This window comes from Adelges cooleyi, unplaced genomic scaffold, assembly GCF_023614345.1.
Source record: "Adelges cooleyi isolate 19-005CV unplaced genomic scaffold, UGA_ACOO_1.1 ACOO_flye_CR_arks_rails_tigmint_CR_PRNA_9, whole genome shotgun sequence".
Lineage (NCBI taxonomy): Eukaryota > Metazoa > Arthropoda > Insecta > Hemiptera > Adelgidae > Adelges > Adelges cooleyi.
Genome location: NW_026096579.1, coordinates 9,807,495 through 9,827,685, shown reverse-complemented (window position 1 = coordinate 9,827,685; position 20,191 = coordinate 9,807,495). Strand labels below are relative to the sequence as shown.

Sequence of the window (20,191 nt, the reverse complement as noted above, 5' to 3'; positions counted from 1 at the left end):
ACGTTTTTGGTTTTTGTTATAATAATAACATGATATCAGTCAGTCATCCAAGATCCAAGTTTTGCGGTTTTTTACCCGAAACCAGTTAACTACTGTACCACCTATCGCTGTAAGCACCGGCTAAAAAACCGCCTCCTTTATACATGGTTTTTTTTCTTTTGTAAATCATCAGGATACATATTACAATATCATAGTACTCAGAAGGTAGGACCGAAAATTCAAACCGCGAAGACATTAATAGGAAAATTATTTCTTCAAATCATACACTATGTTTTAAAATTAATTTTCTTTTTGAGTATTTTGTTCCGATGAGCCGAGAAGGTATTGCAAACCGCTGAGTCGGTTCCATCATTTAGCGAATCTATACTTAAACGGTCTTAGATGAAAGGAACTATATTTCGACAGCTTGAAATTGTCTAACTCGTTATTTATTCACAGTGTTTTTTTTTTTGTTTAATTTGATCTATGATATTGACACCGAGCCAAAAACTTTGTCTGTAAAGTGACAAGCAACATAAACTAAAAATATGTCTCCGAAAAACTAAAAAACTGTTAATTATTTTCAATGAAAATAAGTGTCTTGCGTTAAATTGAACACCCTGTATATCACCTGGTTCGAGAACGTTTGATTTGTAACGAGATAATGTGTAAAAACATAAAAACAAATAAAACAAGTTGTAACGAACTGTTATTTTTTACATTTTTTATTTTAGTGTATAATGAAATTAGACGTTCCAAATATAAATAGGTTTCCACTATCTAAACAAAATATATAATTTTTCAAAGTTTAATCACCACACAGATTTCTTAATGCTTTACAAACCATTATAAAAAATGTGTACACCAAATGTACTTTAATTGATAAACAGTTGAAACTCTTTACCCCATCCTCTTTAATAATGAGAAAACAGCCCTAGAAGTTGACATTATTTCAACTTTATTATTTAGCCACCGTTCTTTTATTATATCGTTATAGCATAATTTTTCCTACCATATTATATTGTTATATCCAATTACAGTACCACCCTTAACCATTTAATGTATTTCTGTTATTTTTAAATAATTTTTTTTTTCAAAACAAATATACATAAAAATTAAGAAATTCGTTGCAACTTTAGAAAATTATTTTTTCGTTCCTCGTTAATAATTGGCTAGCTTATTATTACAACTGCCTCAAGTCAAATTAAAGTAGTCGTTTTTATAGCTGTTGAAAGTAATCTCAAACACTGAGAGAAATCAGTGTGATACTATATGTATAATAAGAAAGGTATAATACTAACTTTTGTATATAATTTAACATCAAGGATAATGCGACGCCAATTGGGCATTCAAAAATAAAATAGATGGTTTTAAAATATTTAATACAGTCTTAAATAAACAAAAAATTACAATTAAAATTGCATTCAAAATACGATAGTAATAATAAGTATTATAACGGCTTATAGTTAGGGTAATTTTAAACCTTAATTTAAATACAAATTAGAAACAAGCCTTATTATTCGAGTCATGTACATTAGATAATGAATTTCTAGGGTCCACATGAAATTTCGGCTAACCCAAATTCAAATTATTATAATTATTTTTTAATCTTACCTACCTGATCACAGACTGGCGTCGAAACCCATTTATTATGTGAGTTATTGTACCACTTAAGTAATGTATTTTATTACCGTCGACAAGTTTGTAGTAGTCGACCGAAGTCGGTTAGATGATTTTTTTTCACATCTAACAAAATAATTATTGATATTGGACGTTAAAAAAATGCTTACATTAAAAAAAACACACACATTTGACATTGGACATGACTTTTATGGAAGCAAGATGTTTTTAAATATAAAAAATACCATTTGTTGGTTTTGGCCAAAATCAATAGATTAGAAATAAATATAAATATTTTAGCGATATAGTTGTTATTTCAACAGCCACGTTACGTGATAAATGTGTATAAAAAGTCGACCGAAATGTATAAAAAGTATGATTGAAGATTGAGTGTGTGCCAAAATTGCCGAGAATTCGAAAAAAACAAATATTGTATAAACGATACGCGGCGACACCAAAAGGTTTTGAATTGAAATTAGAAAAATATTAGTTACGCGCACTCGCGGTTATTTGTATTAAGTTCTCAATATAAATAGAAAACTATTTTGATGTGACAACATGAAAAAACGTTTGCAAACAGTTTCATTTTATTTTTGATTAGCTATCTCATCTAGAGCGGGTCGATTCTTAGTAATGAATTACAAATTTCAATTCTGTTTTTGGTAAATAAAATATTACATTAGTCTAAAATGTATGCTTTGGTGACCATTGCCTTTGTACCCTAGATTTATTTCAAAGACAGAAGATATTGTTAGCTTACAAAACACATCTTTGTAAAGACAATATCATCTTAGCTCCGCATGGAAACTACAATTTCTGGTTTTATTACCATGTAGTACTAGTACCGCCTGTGATGTAAAATAAAAAATAAATTTAAAAAAAAAAAACCAAAATCCAATAATTAATATCAGATTGTGTTGCGCCAGACTGGTTGTGTACCTTAGACAACTCTAAATTGTTACTGACAAAATCAATTTTGTACACATTATTATTATTATGTTTGGGCCGTAAGTAGTCCGTGGATTTTACATGATGTATCCACGTTAGCACATCGAACCAGTTTGACGACGACCAGCGACTTCCACAAGACCCGAACGTATGTGTGTGCGTGGTGGTGATGTCTTCAGAACGACTCAGTTCCGCATATTATTATACACCATACCGCGTTTATTATTGATAAATAGTTGACTGACGGGAGCACACACACGACAAGAATGCCACAACATACACAAACTAAAAAATCAGGTGTGGTAATAGCTGGCAGCTAATTGGCGTTTTTGGCGATGATGGTAGTTACAAAACTTCGTAGTATTTGTTTAGGGTCTACCTACGTCCCGCACGTATTAATACCAGCTACCACACTATTGCACACCGGCCTGTGTGTGTATATTCGTACACAAGCTAAAAGAACTCAAGATATCAACACCCAAAAACGAACGGTTCCAATGGTAAGTAGGCAATAAAATAATATTATTATCATGTCCGGCGGTGGTGTGACCTTAATGATACAATTACACAACGCCCCACTTGGTATACCCACGTTATACGATGAAATAATAAAAAACCTTCAAAAGTTTAATTTATTCGGAAAATTATACAATCTGTGTACAGTCCATTTTCCTCTTCTTACCCTCTTCTCAATTTGTCACTGAATTATTATAATAATCGTCTCATAATCGGCTGTTTCTTTTCAATAGACTCTCATCACAAAATAATCAGGAAAAAAAGCTATACAATTTTTACATGGGCTCTTATAGGACGAGATAATATCATGTCCGGCATCTTGAAAATGATCGAGAAATGGACTGTGCTGGAAGGTGTAGTGAAATTCTCATTTTTAATTCATTGCGGCTGAACTGTTCAGTCGACAAAACGCGGAAAATAGCGACGACATTGTTGCCGGTGTACGACATTTAATAAATGAAGTATGAACAGTAAAGCCATCGATCAGAGAAAAATTAAAAAAAAGGAAATATCCTTCTGTTCTGGAATCACTGGATAAATCTCAATATGTCTGATCGTTTTTTGATAAACTCTAAGATTCCCTTCTGATTATCTTCTGTTCACAACTCTCAATAGCATATATTTTCCGACATCGAAAGCAAACGTTTTGGGTCATATTTTATTCCTTATACACCGGTTGAAGCGACTTGAGCCCACGTCCAACGGATTTCGAAGAGTACGCCAGACACATCAACCGTGGACCGTGTCAACCACCCGCTACGCTACAAAATCAGGAGGTTTCTATTATTATTATCACTGCACGATAAAGCACAAGTTCTAGATAAGCGCCGGTATACATAATACTGAATACATATAATTCCATATAATACAACTCGTAACGGTTACAGTCCGAATCAATATTATGGCCGAAATCGTTTTCATAACCTTAGCCAACATAGGTATTCTTATTATCTACTTGAACAAGTGAACCGCGCGTGATGAATCGATTGCATATTGGTAAAGGTACCTCTGCTGCTCGGGAGAATCTGATAAAAAACAATAATAATAAAGAAAAAAGTAAGATTTATCGGCGATCTATTTCGATGTTTGATTTATTGTCGACGATCACCAAAGGCCGACCCGTGTATTATATTGTACGCTTTATAGATCACTCTGTACAGTCGGCACAAATCAGGATATAGCGATCGATAACCTGTTTGGTTTAAGTGTAACGTGCCTATGGAGGAGAATCGTTTCTTTTTCACTCGAGCGGATTTAAGAAAAAAATTTGATTCTCCGTAACGTCCACTACAAAGCGTACCGGTCGATTACTGCGCTGCAATTATTATACAGAGTGCAATATCATATAGTTATTGGAATTATTGTTTTCCTCGAGACAAAAATTAATTAAATTAATTTCAAAATATTCGTCGTGGAGGACACTCTTGCGACCTAATCTCACCACCATGAACCACCGATCAAATTTGTTTATATACCACTCATAAAATCTTAATTGTTTCGAAAATTTGTATTGTTCATTTGCCTTTCGGTAACCGCATCGTGACGACTGATCGTATCCAAACTATTACTAAAAAATACAATTTTGAGCACATTATCACAATGCTTGTGTACTTGTACTTTTTAGAGATTCGCATCTTTGAAAAATTACAATCAGCGAATTCTCATGGGACACCCTGTATATCGCTGTTTTATTCACTCATGTGTGTATAATATATATATACATATATATTTTCCTCCCAAGATCCATTTCGACTCGTTTCATCAAACACGACCGGTTATTACCAAATTTGGGAGACGCGTGCCCGCTTTAACGGCCATTAGGATTTCTTCTCGCCTCGTCCCCTCATGTCAAACCGTTGTACGTGCAATGTACTATTCACACAGTATCCACTTTGTAAATAAGTGTAAACGCATAATCCTCACGATTTTCCCCGATTTCGAGTATAAATGAGTGATTTTTTTCATATTTTATGACCCTGAACCCCCCCCCCCCCAAAGTACCAATGGTAGATACAACACATGAACGTTTTGGAGTAGATAATAAGACGGCGACTGATGGTCGATAACGTTACAACTTGCAAGTGTGGAAAGAGAGGATTAGAGTAACCAAACCGGCTATAGACGGAAATAGGAAGCAAGTAGAAGAACAGAACGATAGATAATAATATATATTATATTTCACCCTCGCAGTACTTAAGACGTATGTATAAATATTTCATTGAGAATTGGTGAAAAAAAAAGTAGGTATAGCAATGTTACAACAATTTTTCTATTAGTTTGATGTTCACAAAGTCTTCACTGATCGATACTCCGGTATGATAAAATATCTTTTTTTACCCCTTTTCTTAAAATATTTTTTTCAAGATACTGTTATCACCACGTTGTATTGAACGGTATTTTTTTAACTAGGCAACTGACTTTAGTCCGTTTGCGTTACATTAAAACTACCATAGCCATCACCTGCAAATTACACACAATTTTTATGTGTGAATAATAAAAAAAAACGTATAAAGAATTCTCGTAAATCCGGGTGGGCTCGTATACTTGTCGGTCGAGTTTGACATGTTACAATAATCATACAAACACTTGAACGAAACCGGCGCGAGATCAAAGCAGAGAGAGAGAGAGAAGAGAGTCAAATTAAATGTACCTAACATGTATTGCGCTTAGTACGAGTGCGTTCACAAGATAATATGCTAAACTATTTTAATTATTATTGTTACTATAATTAGTAGAAGCAAGTAATTTAATGGGTTTGTTTTTTTAAAACTAATTTCTGCGTTGCGCCGGTAAAAAATAATCGCCGTTAACTATTGAATACTCTTGGAGTCGCTATAGTTGCTGGAATTCAGCAATATATCTTAGAACAACGGCTGGTGAATTTTAAAAAATATATTTACCGAAAGTTAATTTCAATTAAAAAACAAACATCCAATTTGGAATTCATTAACATTGTCATTGTGTGGCATGTTTGTATTTCAATCAGTTTTTTATATTTTTTTTTTAAGAAGAATAATACAGTGTAAATAACCAAAACGCATTAAGATTTAAGTGTTAACGATTCCCAGCCAGTGTATTCAGTTATAGCAAACGAGTAATTAAGGGGGGTGGAATGATCTGTACCCTTTTTTTTTTTTAATGCAAACATCTTTATTGTGTATTCTGGAGAAACACGTTTTGCAATATACCTAGTACATGTATACTTCCAAGAATAGCTCTCGCAAAGGTAACAAAGATAAATTTAGATACCAATTACACACATCTCTTCTTTGAAAGTATGCCAATTGCACACTATGTGCATAGGTTTATGTCATTTCGTTTAAAACAATTTATAATGCACACATAGACAAGATTTGTACAAATGACACGTTGTTTGTTCGCCATGTGCGGACAACAATAATGTTTTGAGGTATTTATTTATAATAACGTTGTCTTTTAAGTGGCTTAAAAAACGTGCAGAAGTAATAATGTATTATATTATCAATCGAAATAAACGTCGGTACATAATAATGAAATATATGTTTTTATTCGTAAGGTCAACGGACCCGGATAATTGTTCTGATGTACAACATGGTAAAAACAAATAAAGTTATTATATAAATTGATTGATAACAGCTAAAGTCTACATTTAAAAATAGTACCATAAACTCTAGAAAAAAAAAACACTACAGAGGAGGATGACAAATGAACAAATCTGATCATCGCTTTTATGTTGCTCTTTTTACTTGTGGCTCAAATTTGAGACAAGAATTACAAACAACTGTGGTTTTTTAAAGGATAATTTGTACTCTCTTCCTTTAATACTCAAATTCTAATTGATAATTGGTAAGATTATAAAACCTAAATGCAGAGTGTCCCCGTGTGTATACTACTACTTAATAGCGTTCTACAGCTTTTACACTATATAATAAAATGCCAAATATTTTATCTACGTCCAATAACAATAATTTTAAGATAACGGAAAATTGTGTGCGTGTTTGTAACCGCTCTCAAAAAAATTACTCACTTTTTAAATTTACATAATACTCTACGAGATAATAATATCGATAAAACATTAATAGTACATTTTTTTTTGACATTTTATTACACAAACTACGCTGCATTTTACTTGCTTATTTTAAACTTGCAGTAACATGGCATGCAGCAATAATAATACATTCATACCAATTGTTCAACTGTTACATAGTACTTTGTTAGTATAAAAAGAACAACAGTAAAATGTAAACATATTTTTAATTTAAAATCCTATTTTTCGATCTGAGTAGTAGTATCAGTGAAAATAAACTTTAAAAAAAAAAGCGATCTAAGCACGGAAACTTAACCTTTTGTAAACTGCAATGTAAACTAGATTATATAACTAATTGGATGGCGCGACCGACATAGTAAAGTTCCCGTCTGAAAAGTCTATATTCATTATTTTTTGTCCTCTCTACGTTGTTTTTTTGTCAAATTTTTTAATATTTGTTTTTTCCCCAGTGTGTGTTTGCCTCGTCCCACGGTTACAACTACTTAATTGCTCGACCGGTTTGTTTATGTGCACACACGACCATAGGGCGAACAGAAAACGTTTACCCGACGGGTAGGTACTTTACGAGGCAAAAAGTTGACACAGTTCATCCCTTTCATCTTCTTCGAAATCAAGTAATGCACTTAAAACCGTAAACACAGTATTATATCAGGATAATGATTTATAACAAGTTGAGGAAGAGAACGAGAACAAATCAAACACTATTTTCGTTTTAAGTATAGAATTTCTGATGTTTTCATTGAGCGGTGTTTTTTTTTTTTGAAAAAAATTGTCCACTAAAAGCTATTGAAAGTCCGCCTTTGGAATGGTCGTTTAAGTATTTGTTGTCCAAAAAATATTATGTTAAAATTGTTTAAATTCAAACGTTTCTAGACAAGTCACATAATATAGTTAATCACTATAATACCGATAATCTCGATTCAGTAGTCAATTAACATTTAAATTCGAACGTTAACGGTGTAATCAAATTAAGAATGTAATCGAGACAATCGATTGTTTTTTGTTTTCAATCTAAAATAAATAAAAAACAGATTTAATCGTTTTTAATACTTATCGGATCGTTTATTTTGTTTTTCCCACTCAAGCCGATTTTAATATACTTTTGTAATCACTTCGTGAATCGTTATGGCTTATGAACATATTTTGTATCAAGACAATGTGCCATACAGTAATGGTATAAAGAGCGGAAAAAACATGTACTAGCTTGTATGCGATAATGTAGTCTAAGAAAAGGACTAAATCCAGTATGACCACGTAAAAGGAAAAAAAATTCCTCCTTCTGGTCAAGCGGTTAGTACTCTATATGACAAAATATATTTTTACCCCTTGTCTTAAAATTTTAATTGTTTTTTTTTTAAGATACTGTCATCGTCTATATCTTATCATCACGATCATTTTTTCCCCCTCTTAACTAGACAGACTGCATAATATAGTCCTTCTGTTTGCGTCATATTCAAACTATACTATATCTATCCCCTGCAATGTGTTTACCATCACGTTTAAAAATAATATACATAATATCATAACAACAAACGGAGTGACACGATTATTAGTAAATAATTTTCTATTATGTTTTTATTTATACCTACACAACCGGTTAAATTATGGCAGTCGTGCGACTTAGAACGCAAACGCCTATTTTTATACTCACTCACATATTATTATTAGTACAACGATAAGTAGATATTTAAATCACGCTAACGGCACCCATACGATCGTACATATACGTTTGTTTTTTTTATATTTAGCCCTTAAAAAGTCTCTCTGATACGTCTCCTCCGAACAGCAGCCAACACCTATAGGACACCATTAGGAGACTGTACTACCGATTAAGGAGCATGACACGGCCGTATTGTTTGCGACTCGAACAGATGTCAAAACTTTAGATTTATCTCACCAATTCCGGTTAGACTAGGAAACACAATATAAAACGATATGTGCGCGAGTTAGTGTAAAATATTACAACAACTTTCAATGTCATGCCATGTCACGTATATACTCTATGTGAAAGCATGCATACTATTGCAATACGTTGCCATAACATATAATAATATTGTGTACATTATTATCGAACAAGTCTAGATTTAGACGGGAATTTAAATTTAATTATTTACACAACATTGTATGGAATATTCGTTGGACGTAAATAGTACTATCGATAAACGTTGATAAACAAAAAAAAAAACAAATACCATAAACACTTACCCTATGTCGGAGGATTCCCTTGCGTTATAATCACAACCTCATCTAACCACGCCCAGTAAACAAATTTGTTTATATCACTTACAGCATCTTATTTGTATCGAAAAGTTGAACACAAAAAAAAAAATTTGGAAAAACCCTTTTCCCTCAGTAGGGGTTGAAACTTTTTCTTCATTCCTCTTATTTTGGTGTAGTATTAGTGTTTAAGGCCTGGAAATTAGACTCAAAAATCTGTAGTTAAATGTTATAATTATTAAGGAAAAAAAAAAGGGGGAAAATTGCGCGTTGACCTTTGTCAATGTCTAGGTTTCCCCAGCCCAGTAGGCCCTCCTGGCTGCCTATGTTGTTTTCAATATTTAAAGAAACGAAATACCTCTAAATAATCTAAAACTTGTGCAATTGGACAGGTCGGTAAGGAGAAAAAAGGATTATGCTTTATTTTTAACCGCACATCACGCTGGAGACCGAGAATTGTTTTTGGTGACTAGAAAAACTACAATATTATTTATCGTTCGGATTTGAGGATATAACGATGTGTCCCAACGACTTGTATGCGATAACCATTCCAACAGCAGCTACATTGTAGTATTATAGCTGTTCAAGCATTTTTTCGAACTTGTATTTTATCGTAGAAATCGGACCAATGCATTACAAGAGTTCAACACACTTTTGTGTCTGTAAGTTAGCAGACACTTCATTTTTTTTTTTTTTTTACCACCATCACTTTAATTCATAAAATATTTCAAAGCGTTATATACACAATATGTCAGCAACACGTGTTTAATATTAAATTGGCCAACCTACCGATGGTGTGTAATAACTGTAATTATTATTGTAAAATATGATAATTACATATATATATATTTTTTTTTTTTCATTCAATTACTTTATCAAACGAGTTAAATTTCAAATACACTACGCGATAGGTTTAGAAAAAAATTACAGTTTTAATAAAAAAGTCACTTTTGTTTTTTTTCCACAAAAACATACAGTTATTAATATTGTTCCTAGATCGTGTAGCAATCTGGATTTTGTACCCCCTACTATCGAAAGGTTTCATCCTATCGATCGGTTGTATAATATAAACCGTGGAGTTTTGTAACTGTTGATTGTGGATGTGAAAAACATTTTTTCAGTGTCTGCTAGTGCCTACCTACTCGGTAAACTGGTTATATTATATATATATATATATATATATATATAAATATATTTTTTTTCAATATAGTATACAATATAGTAGTCGAAGAATAAGTTCAAGACAAATAAACGGCTTCTGAACGTTACACATTTAACATTATGTTTATTTAACATCATAAATAACATATTATTGTACTATAATTATTCAGCTAACATATTTTCGGTAATGTTGATTGCTCGAAATCGGAGATAAATATTAATCAGAATACTATACAGTGACAGTGTTTTAAATAATCTTATAAAAAAAAAATAGGAACCGTTCATTAAGCGAATGTCAATCGTTCTAATCGTTAATAATACACGCCAACATAATTACTCATGTTATCTGTCTGGCTTAGCTTGTATTAACAAAAAAATTGGTCGTCGAATCTTGAAGCCATTGAAAGCTTAACGCGGTTCCAATAGAAAGTGTTTTAAACTTTACAATCCTTTGTCGTCTTTTGCACGTTAGGTTAGGTTTAGATGTATGACATTTTTTTTTTTTAACAAAAAACTTCTATCTGGTAACTAAAACGTGTTGTGTTGTAAATCCTATTCCAATACCATTGGGTTTACCCAAGTCCTCGACCCACATTGACGTTCCATAGGTACAATTACAAAATTATAAACAATCCATCCGTAATGTAATTAATGTACAAAGTATTTAAAATTGTAAATCGCTTGTTAACTTTCAGGCACGAAAAAATAAGCATTTTTTTCGAGTGGGTTCTCAGACCTGATAACTTGTCAGTATTATTTTATTATCTGTCGTTTATCTACGACGGATTTTAAAATTCTACAACCAGACGGCAACACATTTTTTTTTTGTTGAACAATAAACCATAAAAAAAAGGAATCAAGAGAATGCATGTTTTTTTTTTTGTAAATATTGTATGCTCAAATTCAAGACGGAATACACACCCAAAGATGTGTAAACTCTATGGTAATTTTTACAAGTTACCAACTATAACCTGCGGCCTACTATATAGTAATATTATTTTTTGGAAGCGCCGAACACACAAACGGATAACTAATAAATTCAATTGAAAATAATAATATGCAAAAACGATATTCACACGTCGAATTGTTCACAGTTTTAGGCGACAAAGATGTGAACAAATAAAAACAATAGCACTTAGGGACTATTTTATGGGTAACTAATTTTTAAAATTTCCAAAATATATTACAACAAACGTGGTATTTCAACGGGAAAATAATAATTTCCGTTCAAAGCGCCGTATTGTCATTATCGTGGCCAGTCTGTCATGCGGTCGACCTAACTAACCCTTTGCCATCCGATTGATTTATCGCCGACGGTCGTTCATTCAAGCTGATATGATCTCTGAATGTCGAGAATTCTCTTCAAAGACAATGAAAATATTATACAAGCCGGTTCACTACGTACGAAAATTATTCGACAATCCCAAATGTGTACGGCCCGAGAGATGATATAAAGCGTATGCGAATTGATTGACCTTGGTTCCATATTTGGAATATTGTACACTTGCAGCCGCCGCTATTACACAAACGTGCACGTTTAGAATTGAGTTACATTGAAAGAAAGTAAATCTGTACTGTTGTAAACCGTATAAAATTTTTAAATCGATACGGCTCTTATTCACCATTAAATTATTATTATTATCTAATTGACTACCGTGCCAATAATAACAACTATATCGTACATCAAACAAACAACGAACGCGTGCACCATGGTTTCAATCCGAATCGTTATCGAAAACCGTTATTTTTTCATAAGAGAGGACACCATTACGGTCGGTGATAAAAATTATAATTGGAGACAAACAATGAAAAAAAAAATCAAGCACAGTCCAAACCAAGCACAATATAAGCGCCAGCAGAGTGAATAATCAAAAGTAGTGGCAAAGTAAAATGCATTAAAGTGGGGTCCGGTGTCAAAGATTCTCATTGAAAAATAATTCTCTGGTCTATACAATAAATATTTTTTAAAAAATGGTAGAATTTTCCATTTTATTATGTTAAGTACTCACATAATACCAAAATTTCAATTTGAACTTGAAATCTAAACCCAAGAAAACGTGTGCCTAAAATATTAAGAAAATGTCCTATTTTGGCGATGAAGGAATTGGCTTTTTCGACTTATGATCAACAAAAGTACCAATCGCGTACGATTTCGGATCTATATTCGAGTAGCAATTCGAGTAAATCGGTCAACAAAAACTTATCATGTGGGCCAACAATTATGACGAACATTTCCTAGGCTTTTTTCATATTTTCTAGGTCGGTGCTAACTTGACCACGTACTGGCTCATCGCCGAATATTATCACATTTCACATCCAAAAATATTTATGGAAAGGTGTTTGATTTTGCAAGGCATTTTAAAATTGTTGCTATTGTGCATATTTCGTCGTAGATAAGTTCAAACAAAATTATCAGCACCGGAAAGTAAAAAAAAAAGGAAATTGTTAATTTTAATTTGCTAGTATTAACAGCTGTCGGACGGATGTGACCGTTTCAATAGCGACATAGCGATTTTGTTTGGGATGTTTTTCTTATTTATTTTCGTGGCGTTATCGAAATCTGGTTTTACGATGATGCAAAAGTCTTTGGAGAGAAAGCCAAAAGCCGTGTTATCCAAAGCTGGCGCGCCAATAGTGTTGATGGCCAAGCTGAAGACGGCGGAAAACGTCACGAAGACGGTGCCCGTCCCGGTGGAGCTGAAACGGTTGAAGAACACTAAGAAGTACAAACTCGAAGTGGACATGACGGCAATTGTCAATTCCTTCGATAAGAAAATCATAGATAAAATCGACAAGCTACAGCCGAAAGTCAATTACGTTAACGCTTTGCAAAATCCCATCAAAGAGTGTTGCGTGCACTTTTACAACAATTTAAAGTACAATTTAATTACCGACGTTACAGAAGCGTTCAAATCGAGTAATTGTATCGACACAACAGACCCGGGACTCGACGGTACTCTCGAGTGCAAAGATTCCAAACCCGAACCGAAAGAAAGGGCCTTTGAACAAATACATCCGCCCGTACCGACCAAACCGAATGTTAACAATGTTCGGATGATAAAGAACATCAAACGAGTCCATCGTGCTAATCGAGAGTCAATGTTGGGCACCGAAAAGAAAACGGTTGGAAACCAATTGAAGTAATAATATGTATTAAACGATCGTGCCGCTTAATTTACCTATACAAGTATTGTTTTATCAATTAGAATTTTTTTTTTTTTTTATCAACCAGATCCAAACAATCTTGGACGAATCGTAAAAACCCGATCGGTATTTGGCACTCGGTTGGCAGTACAGATTTAACAAAAAGTTTTAAAGCGCTATCAGTGGACAAGTAAAAAATAAATACACATATTCAGTTATATTGTAATGTTTTAGCCATAGAGTAAAATATATAGAGCCATACCATCATAACATAACGCCCTGTACTCAGCAACGAAGTAATCAAGGTGTGTGACCACTTTAAAATACAAATAAATACTTTTTTTTTTTTATAACTTGGTACTGAAGTGGGGTCGTTGGACTCTTTCTTCTATCATGTTTTGTAAAAATGTATTGTATCCAATTTGTTTAATGTGTTCCCTGTATACAGATTGTAAATATAGTTTAAAAGAAAAAAAACACCGTACAGTATAATCCTTCCTTCCGTCCTTATCAACTATACATATCAATAGATAAATTCGTAGCTATGATTATATTATAACTGATGTCATATTATGTTTTGTACCATAATGTAATTTCGTCGTTTTGGTCACACTGTAGCTTGCTTACTTCTTAATATTGCGACCCCCTCCGGATTTATCGAGTGTGGTAATAAAAATCGTTTAACATTTTTTTTTTTTTAAACTCATAGATCCGAAACAAAAACCAAAGTAATACCGTCGACATTACCTAAGATTGAAGAATCGGTGTGCCATGACTTAGAGTTTCCAGCGGAGAGGATCCACCAACTAGGTACGAGGCAGGCGCCAAAGACGGACACTCGTCCAGAAATGTTAGCAAAGAAAAGACATCCGAATAGTAGAAAACCTAATAGTAGAGTGATTTCGAGTCGGCCCCACAAACCCACCGATCCTTCGGACCCTTCCGCCAAAGAAGAACTTGCGAGCCCTGGCAAAAAGCGTTTGTCAAACAGTTATAATCCGATTTCCAAAGACTATAAATCGGACACGTTTATCGATACGGTTATAGCAAAAGTAACGGCTACCTCGGTGAACGGCTCGAATCCGAAACCGGCGAACAAGAAAAAGAAAATCAAGTGGCGAAAAATGCCAAAGAAACGAACGCTTTAGTTTTGCTGAATTTGTGCCAAGCGTATGCGAAGATGAGGTCCACGTTGAAAAAATCATTAAAAAACAAGAATGCGCAAGACATACGTGGATATAAACTAAAATTTCAAGTTAATTGAAAAATTATTCAAATTAAACATAATTGTTATGCTGCTGAAATAGTGTCGTATTCCCTCCTTTATAGTTCACGAACTTTAGACATATAGTATTCGCATTCAGAATAGGATTGATTCGTTTACACAAATAATATTATGACTTGAGAGTTCCAAGATTACAGGACACAAGTCGGATCAGCCGATATCACGAAATCGCACACCTTTACTAAGCAAATTTTCCAGTAGATTTATTTTTGTCAGAATAGTTGTATGTTTTTATTTTCGTCTCAAAGTCTGCTCAACGAGTTGAATAAATATTACTGATTGGTGTAACTTAAGAGTTAATTTACAACGAATACTGCTCAACACAGTTATTATTTGGCGTCAATTAATTGGTACAGCTGACGAGGACCTTGTATTCCTTTTGGTAGAGCAACACGAGTTTAGTATTTAAATCGTATTATAATGTATTTATCGAAATTAATGTAGAGTATCGACTCATGTCTATTATATTATTGAATTGTGACAAAATGTGACTCAATGTTCATTTCCAAACACATTGACCTTTATAATAAACTATTACGAAATCCATTTGGTCGCTTCGAAAAATACGCGTTTCGTAGATCTTCAGATAGGTATTATGTCGTTAGTTGTAATAATAATTAAATTCAACTAATTATAATGTTTTGATATTTGAAATTAAAGAAAAATATTTGTGTGTCGGAAATAGGAACGTTAAGAAAAGTGAAACGCTCAGAAGTAAATGGTGCTTATCATCTCTTATCAGCTGTTCTCCAAGGATTATCGATTTGCTTAAGCAAGTACACCCTGTGAACACAAAGTTTGTAAGAAATTTATTATACCAATTACTGATAAAGTTCCTGCTCTGGAAGAAAGAATTATTTATACATTCAAAGGTGTTGATATTGGTATAGTAGACCATGGTCATTGAAATATTCCCGAAAATAACACGTTTACCTACTCAATGAAAAAATGTTTAGCAAATTATATTTGATCAACATTTGGAAATGTCAAAACGGCGCCTGATGATGATTTTTACAACTAAAAAAATATGTTGGTCCGTTGACGCCTTTTGTGGCTGCACTGAGCTCGTGTAATTTTTTATCGGCGACCATTGTGATTTAATCTATTCAGTGTTTCGTCGGATATCTAATTATAGCTACTAAACAATATTTTTAAAATATTCAAATTGCACCGTTAGTGACCGAATCAATAATTAGTTCTATCAAACCAATACCGTGTAATATACTCTAATAACGAGCGAATTTTTCAATAGAGTGCACCGGCAGAGTCGCATTAAACGCACTCTAAATTTCCATATGAAACGTTATCGGCTAACATAATCATTTTCGGTTGTATTATATTATTATGTTCGGAAGTCGTCAGATCCGATAATATCGATACAGACTCCTTGCGGGCTTAGATACAAAACGAAGAATAATCGTTCCATTAAGATGTCTTAAGGTGGTCGCGGTACTACCTACCTATTTATTATCATTATTATTATTATTACTACTACTACTATTGGACGGATAGATAAACGGCGATTAAAACTATAGCATTATGTCTATACCGAAGAACCGCCTGCATTGTAACTTAATTTATAACATTTGCACCTCGCTTGACCGCGGCTATTATATTATTATTCGACCAATAATTATTACCCGTCTTCCACCGACTATCTCTTTTTCTCAATACACCTCCGTACTAATCGTTCTCAATAAAATATTCTAAATAAAAAAACACCCAGGTAGAACACGGTTCACACGCGCGTCCGCCGATCGACTTGACCAACACTATTTGAGCCCGAATTCGTGTAATAGGCCTACCTTATAGTACATTTAATAACATAGTTATATATTACATAAAAACCACGATAATTACATATAGTACATTAGCAGAGAGAACAAATTGTGATAATTTGCTGTTTATTTTGTTTTCCAAGAGTAGCCTTTAAAGAGTGAAAATACATACATAAATGTTTTTTAATAAAGTGGAGAAAATCATTTTTAGACTTTTACAAATTCGGAAAACTGCAGTCCACAAAAACAAGGGATTTCCTTACTTAATCTCCCTACTGAACAGTCCAAATGAAAATCCGCCTAAACCAGCACAGTCCGAAGCAAGTACAGTATAAATCACATAAGATTGGGTAGAAGCAACAAATCTGGCGTACCCGATAGGCCTCTTAAGTCTTACAATTTCGCGTAAAACGTTATTAAAAAAACCAAAAAAGTTCAAACTTCTTTTTTGACCCGACAAAGTGCGATTACGGATCGATAGAGATGCTACACGAGTAAATCGGTCCACAGAAAGAAACTGTTCTTGTCTTTAAAAAAAAAAACCCATCATTATAAAAAAAAAAATACCTTCCCAGCTATATAGGAGCTAATAAATGTCTTGAGCGAAATTTAGTGGCGCCAAAATCGCATTTAACCCGTTGTTGACCGCACAAACGTTTCATTGATTGGAGAACAAAGACATTTTAACTGTTTTATTTGAGCGACAATTAAATAAAAAAGCATCCGACGTACAAAACTCCCGCCAAAGTGAGTGCAATACAGGTAGTGCAATTATTACAGGTGGGTTTATGGAATTATTTTTTATTTGTGCAACGCGACACACTTTTTACGTTGTGCAAAGTAATTACAAGTGCACTTGTACCTAGTACACATTGTGCAGCATTCGCAAAATATACCAACTAATCGTTACGTAGGCGCATACCAGTTATTAATGTATTTTTCTTAAAGATAAATAATATATGTATACACAACAAGTTGAAATCACAAGTACATTTTAAAATGGAATTGTCGAAAATCTGTAATTGGCGCAAATTTAAATTTTGTTTTTGACATTTTTATGAGATAACTTTTAAATGAACGGAGTAGAATATTAAAATTGAATCATTATTATTTATTGTATTATTAAATTTAATCGGGGCTAATGTAAGATGTGCCCGGACGTGAAATTATTTAATTGATATAATAAACGCCATAAATTAGAATTTATTAAAGTACAATCAATTTGTATGTGTCCATGGCCAATAGACGTTTTTCACATTAAACGTTGCCACACGAAATTGTTTTATTTGCACCAGTTAAATTCAAAAATCTATAAATTTTCTATAGGTCCCGTACACCTATAGCAAATTGGGAGTTCAGATTTTGAAACACGACAGATCTTACAATCTACAATTTATGTAAAAACCCAATATTAAAAAAAGAAATCTTATAGCTTATCGCAATTATGTTCATGGAACAAAACCAAATTGATAATTACATTAGAAGATATTTTAATTTTTTTTATTTTAGCTCAATTTATATTTTTAACGAATATTCTCTGGTCGAATTACAAATTTTAAATTTATATATTTTATATTGAGTACTTGAACTTGTGTTTTTTCTGAAATCTCTGTTTGCACTGACTGAATTTAAAATTTAAGGGAAGGGGGTTAACAATACAGAAACAACCCCCCAGCTGGTAATTATTTTCTTTACTTTAATTCACTTTTAATCGATTAATTATTTACAGACTAAATAAGTAGTATCCAAAATAAAATAAACAAAAATGTATCGTACTTTTTTTTTAAATTTTAAATTAAAAAATGATTGGTCGTTTGTTTGTATAGCTTTTGCTATTCTATCAGTTTTCTTAAGAGGACTTCATACCCTTTAAAAATAATCATAAAAACCTGTTTATGGCAAAGCGTGTAGGTCAAAGCGAAATGGTCATAGAAAAAAAAAGGTTGGTACCGTTAAAACGAGGAGACCTTTAACTAGGTTTGTCGTCGTTTTTTTTAAAACTTTAACTTTACTTTAAATACAAGCACTTAAAAAAGTAAAAAGGTTTCAGAATTAAATTATAAATGTTTAATGTTTGGTTAATAATATCAAAAAAAGGTCGACGAAAGAACTTTCCTGAAGTTCCATTATTTAAAAAATAATAGTATTATTAAGCCAATAATAGAGAATATATTAAATAAATTAACTACCAAAATAGAGTCCGGGTCACTGAGCTAATAAAAACACGTCATAGTTGAACCTTTGAATTAGTATTTTGCCCAAAAATTGCCTTTTTAAATTAAATATTAAGTTTTTAAGAACTATACTTTCGTTAAACCTATAAGAAAAAAAAAAGGAAGGTGTTTGGGCATTAGCATCGGTACTAATTTTAGTATTTTTAAAAATAAATAATGTCGCTTGGGTGTAAATTATAAATGTAAGAAAACTAGGTAGACTGCTCAAATTTGCTAAAAAATTGTCCTTCTTTTCGGGTAAGTGTACCAAGCCAATTAGGGGGTGTGGGTGGAATGGGGGGGCTCTTACCGTAATCGCTGGTATCCTCGGCCGTGCTGTTCACCGTGCCGTCCGGGTACAGCTGAAGGTATCTGTTCTTGATGAACATTTTAATTTTTCTCGCGGTGCCCGCAATGTGCGACAAGTTGCCCGCAGACCTCTCGGCCCTGCTGGCTGCCGCCGCCGCCGCCGCCGCCACCACTTCTTCCGCGTCCCGAAAACCGTTGTACCGTTGTTGTTCGGCCAACAGGGACGACCGGCGTCCGAGCGACGAAGCCAACGCGACACCGCACAACAGGTACGACAACACCAGTACGACCGCGACGCTCCGATTGCCGCCGCTCAAGCTACTGCAGTAGTACGCGCACGACCGTTTCACCATGACTTCAGGCCATTTCCGTAGCAATGGTACCGGTCCCGGGGTACCGCGGCGTCAGGGTCCGTCGCGCCGGACGCCGGTACCCGCCTCGCACGGTGACCGCATGTCGTGTCCGGACCGGCTATCGCGGCGAGTCCGGGACCGCCGGCATGGCTCGCGAAAACAATTGAAGCGCTTAAAAAAACCAAATCGAGTTAATAAAAAAAAAAAAAAAACGCGTTAGTAAATTACTCTTCTTCCTCTTTTTCTTCTTCGGACGTCCGCGGTAAATACCGAATCGAGAAGGCGCGATGTACCCACACTTATTTATCCGTCTTCGGCTAATAAACGGCGCGACGTGCGGTTGGCGACTGGCCGGGAGAGTGGCGAACGCGACCGATCACCGCGGGACCGCCGCCAGACGGTATTCAATTTGTCGGTCACAGACCATGTGACCCGGCGTCCGCGGCCTGCGGCCCACAGATGGAGCCACGATCGACGGCCGTCGCGCGCCGCGCAGTGGTCCGCGAGACGGGGCGCGATTAATTAAAAATCGGCCCTACGCTACCTAGATAATATAATTCGATAGTACACTAAAAATAATTTCCCTTTCCCATTTTCAAATAATCTCAAGTATAGTCTATTGAGTGGCATCAATACGGCCT

General features: G+C 34.0%; 1 protein-coding gene across 1 annotated transcript in view; it reads right to left on the bottom strand.

Annotated features, from left to right (window-relative positions):
• Positions 1 to 19,928, bottom strand: part of LOC126846379 (uncharacterized) — a 57,897-nt gene extending 37,969 nt beyond the window's left edge. The window contains exon 1 of the mRNA XM_050585736.1: positions 19,199 to 19,928. Coding sequence (XP_050441693.1) covers positions 19,199 to 19,550 — 352 coding nt within the window. The 5' untranslated portion in view covers positions 19,551 to 19,928. The remainder of the gene's footprint in view (positions 1 to 19,198) is intronic.
• Positions 19,929 to 20,191: the final 263 nt, after the last annotated feature.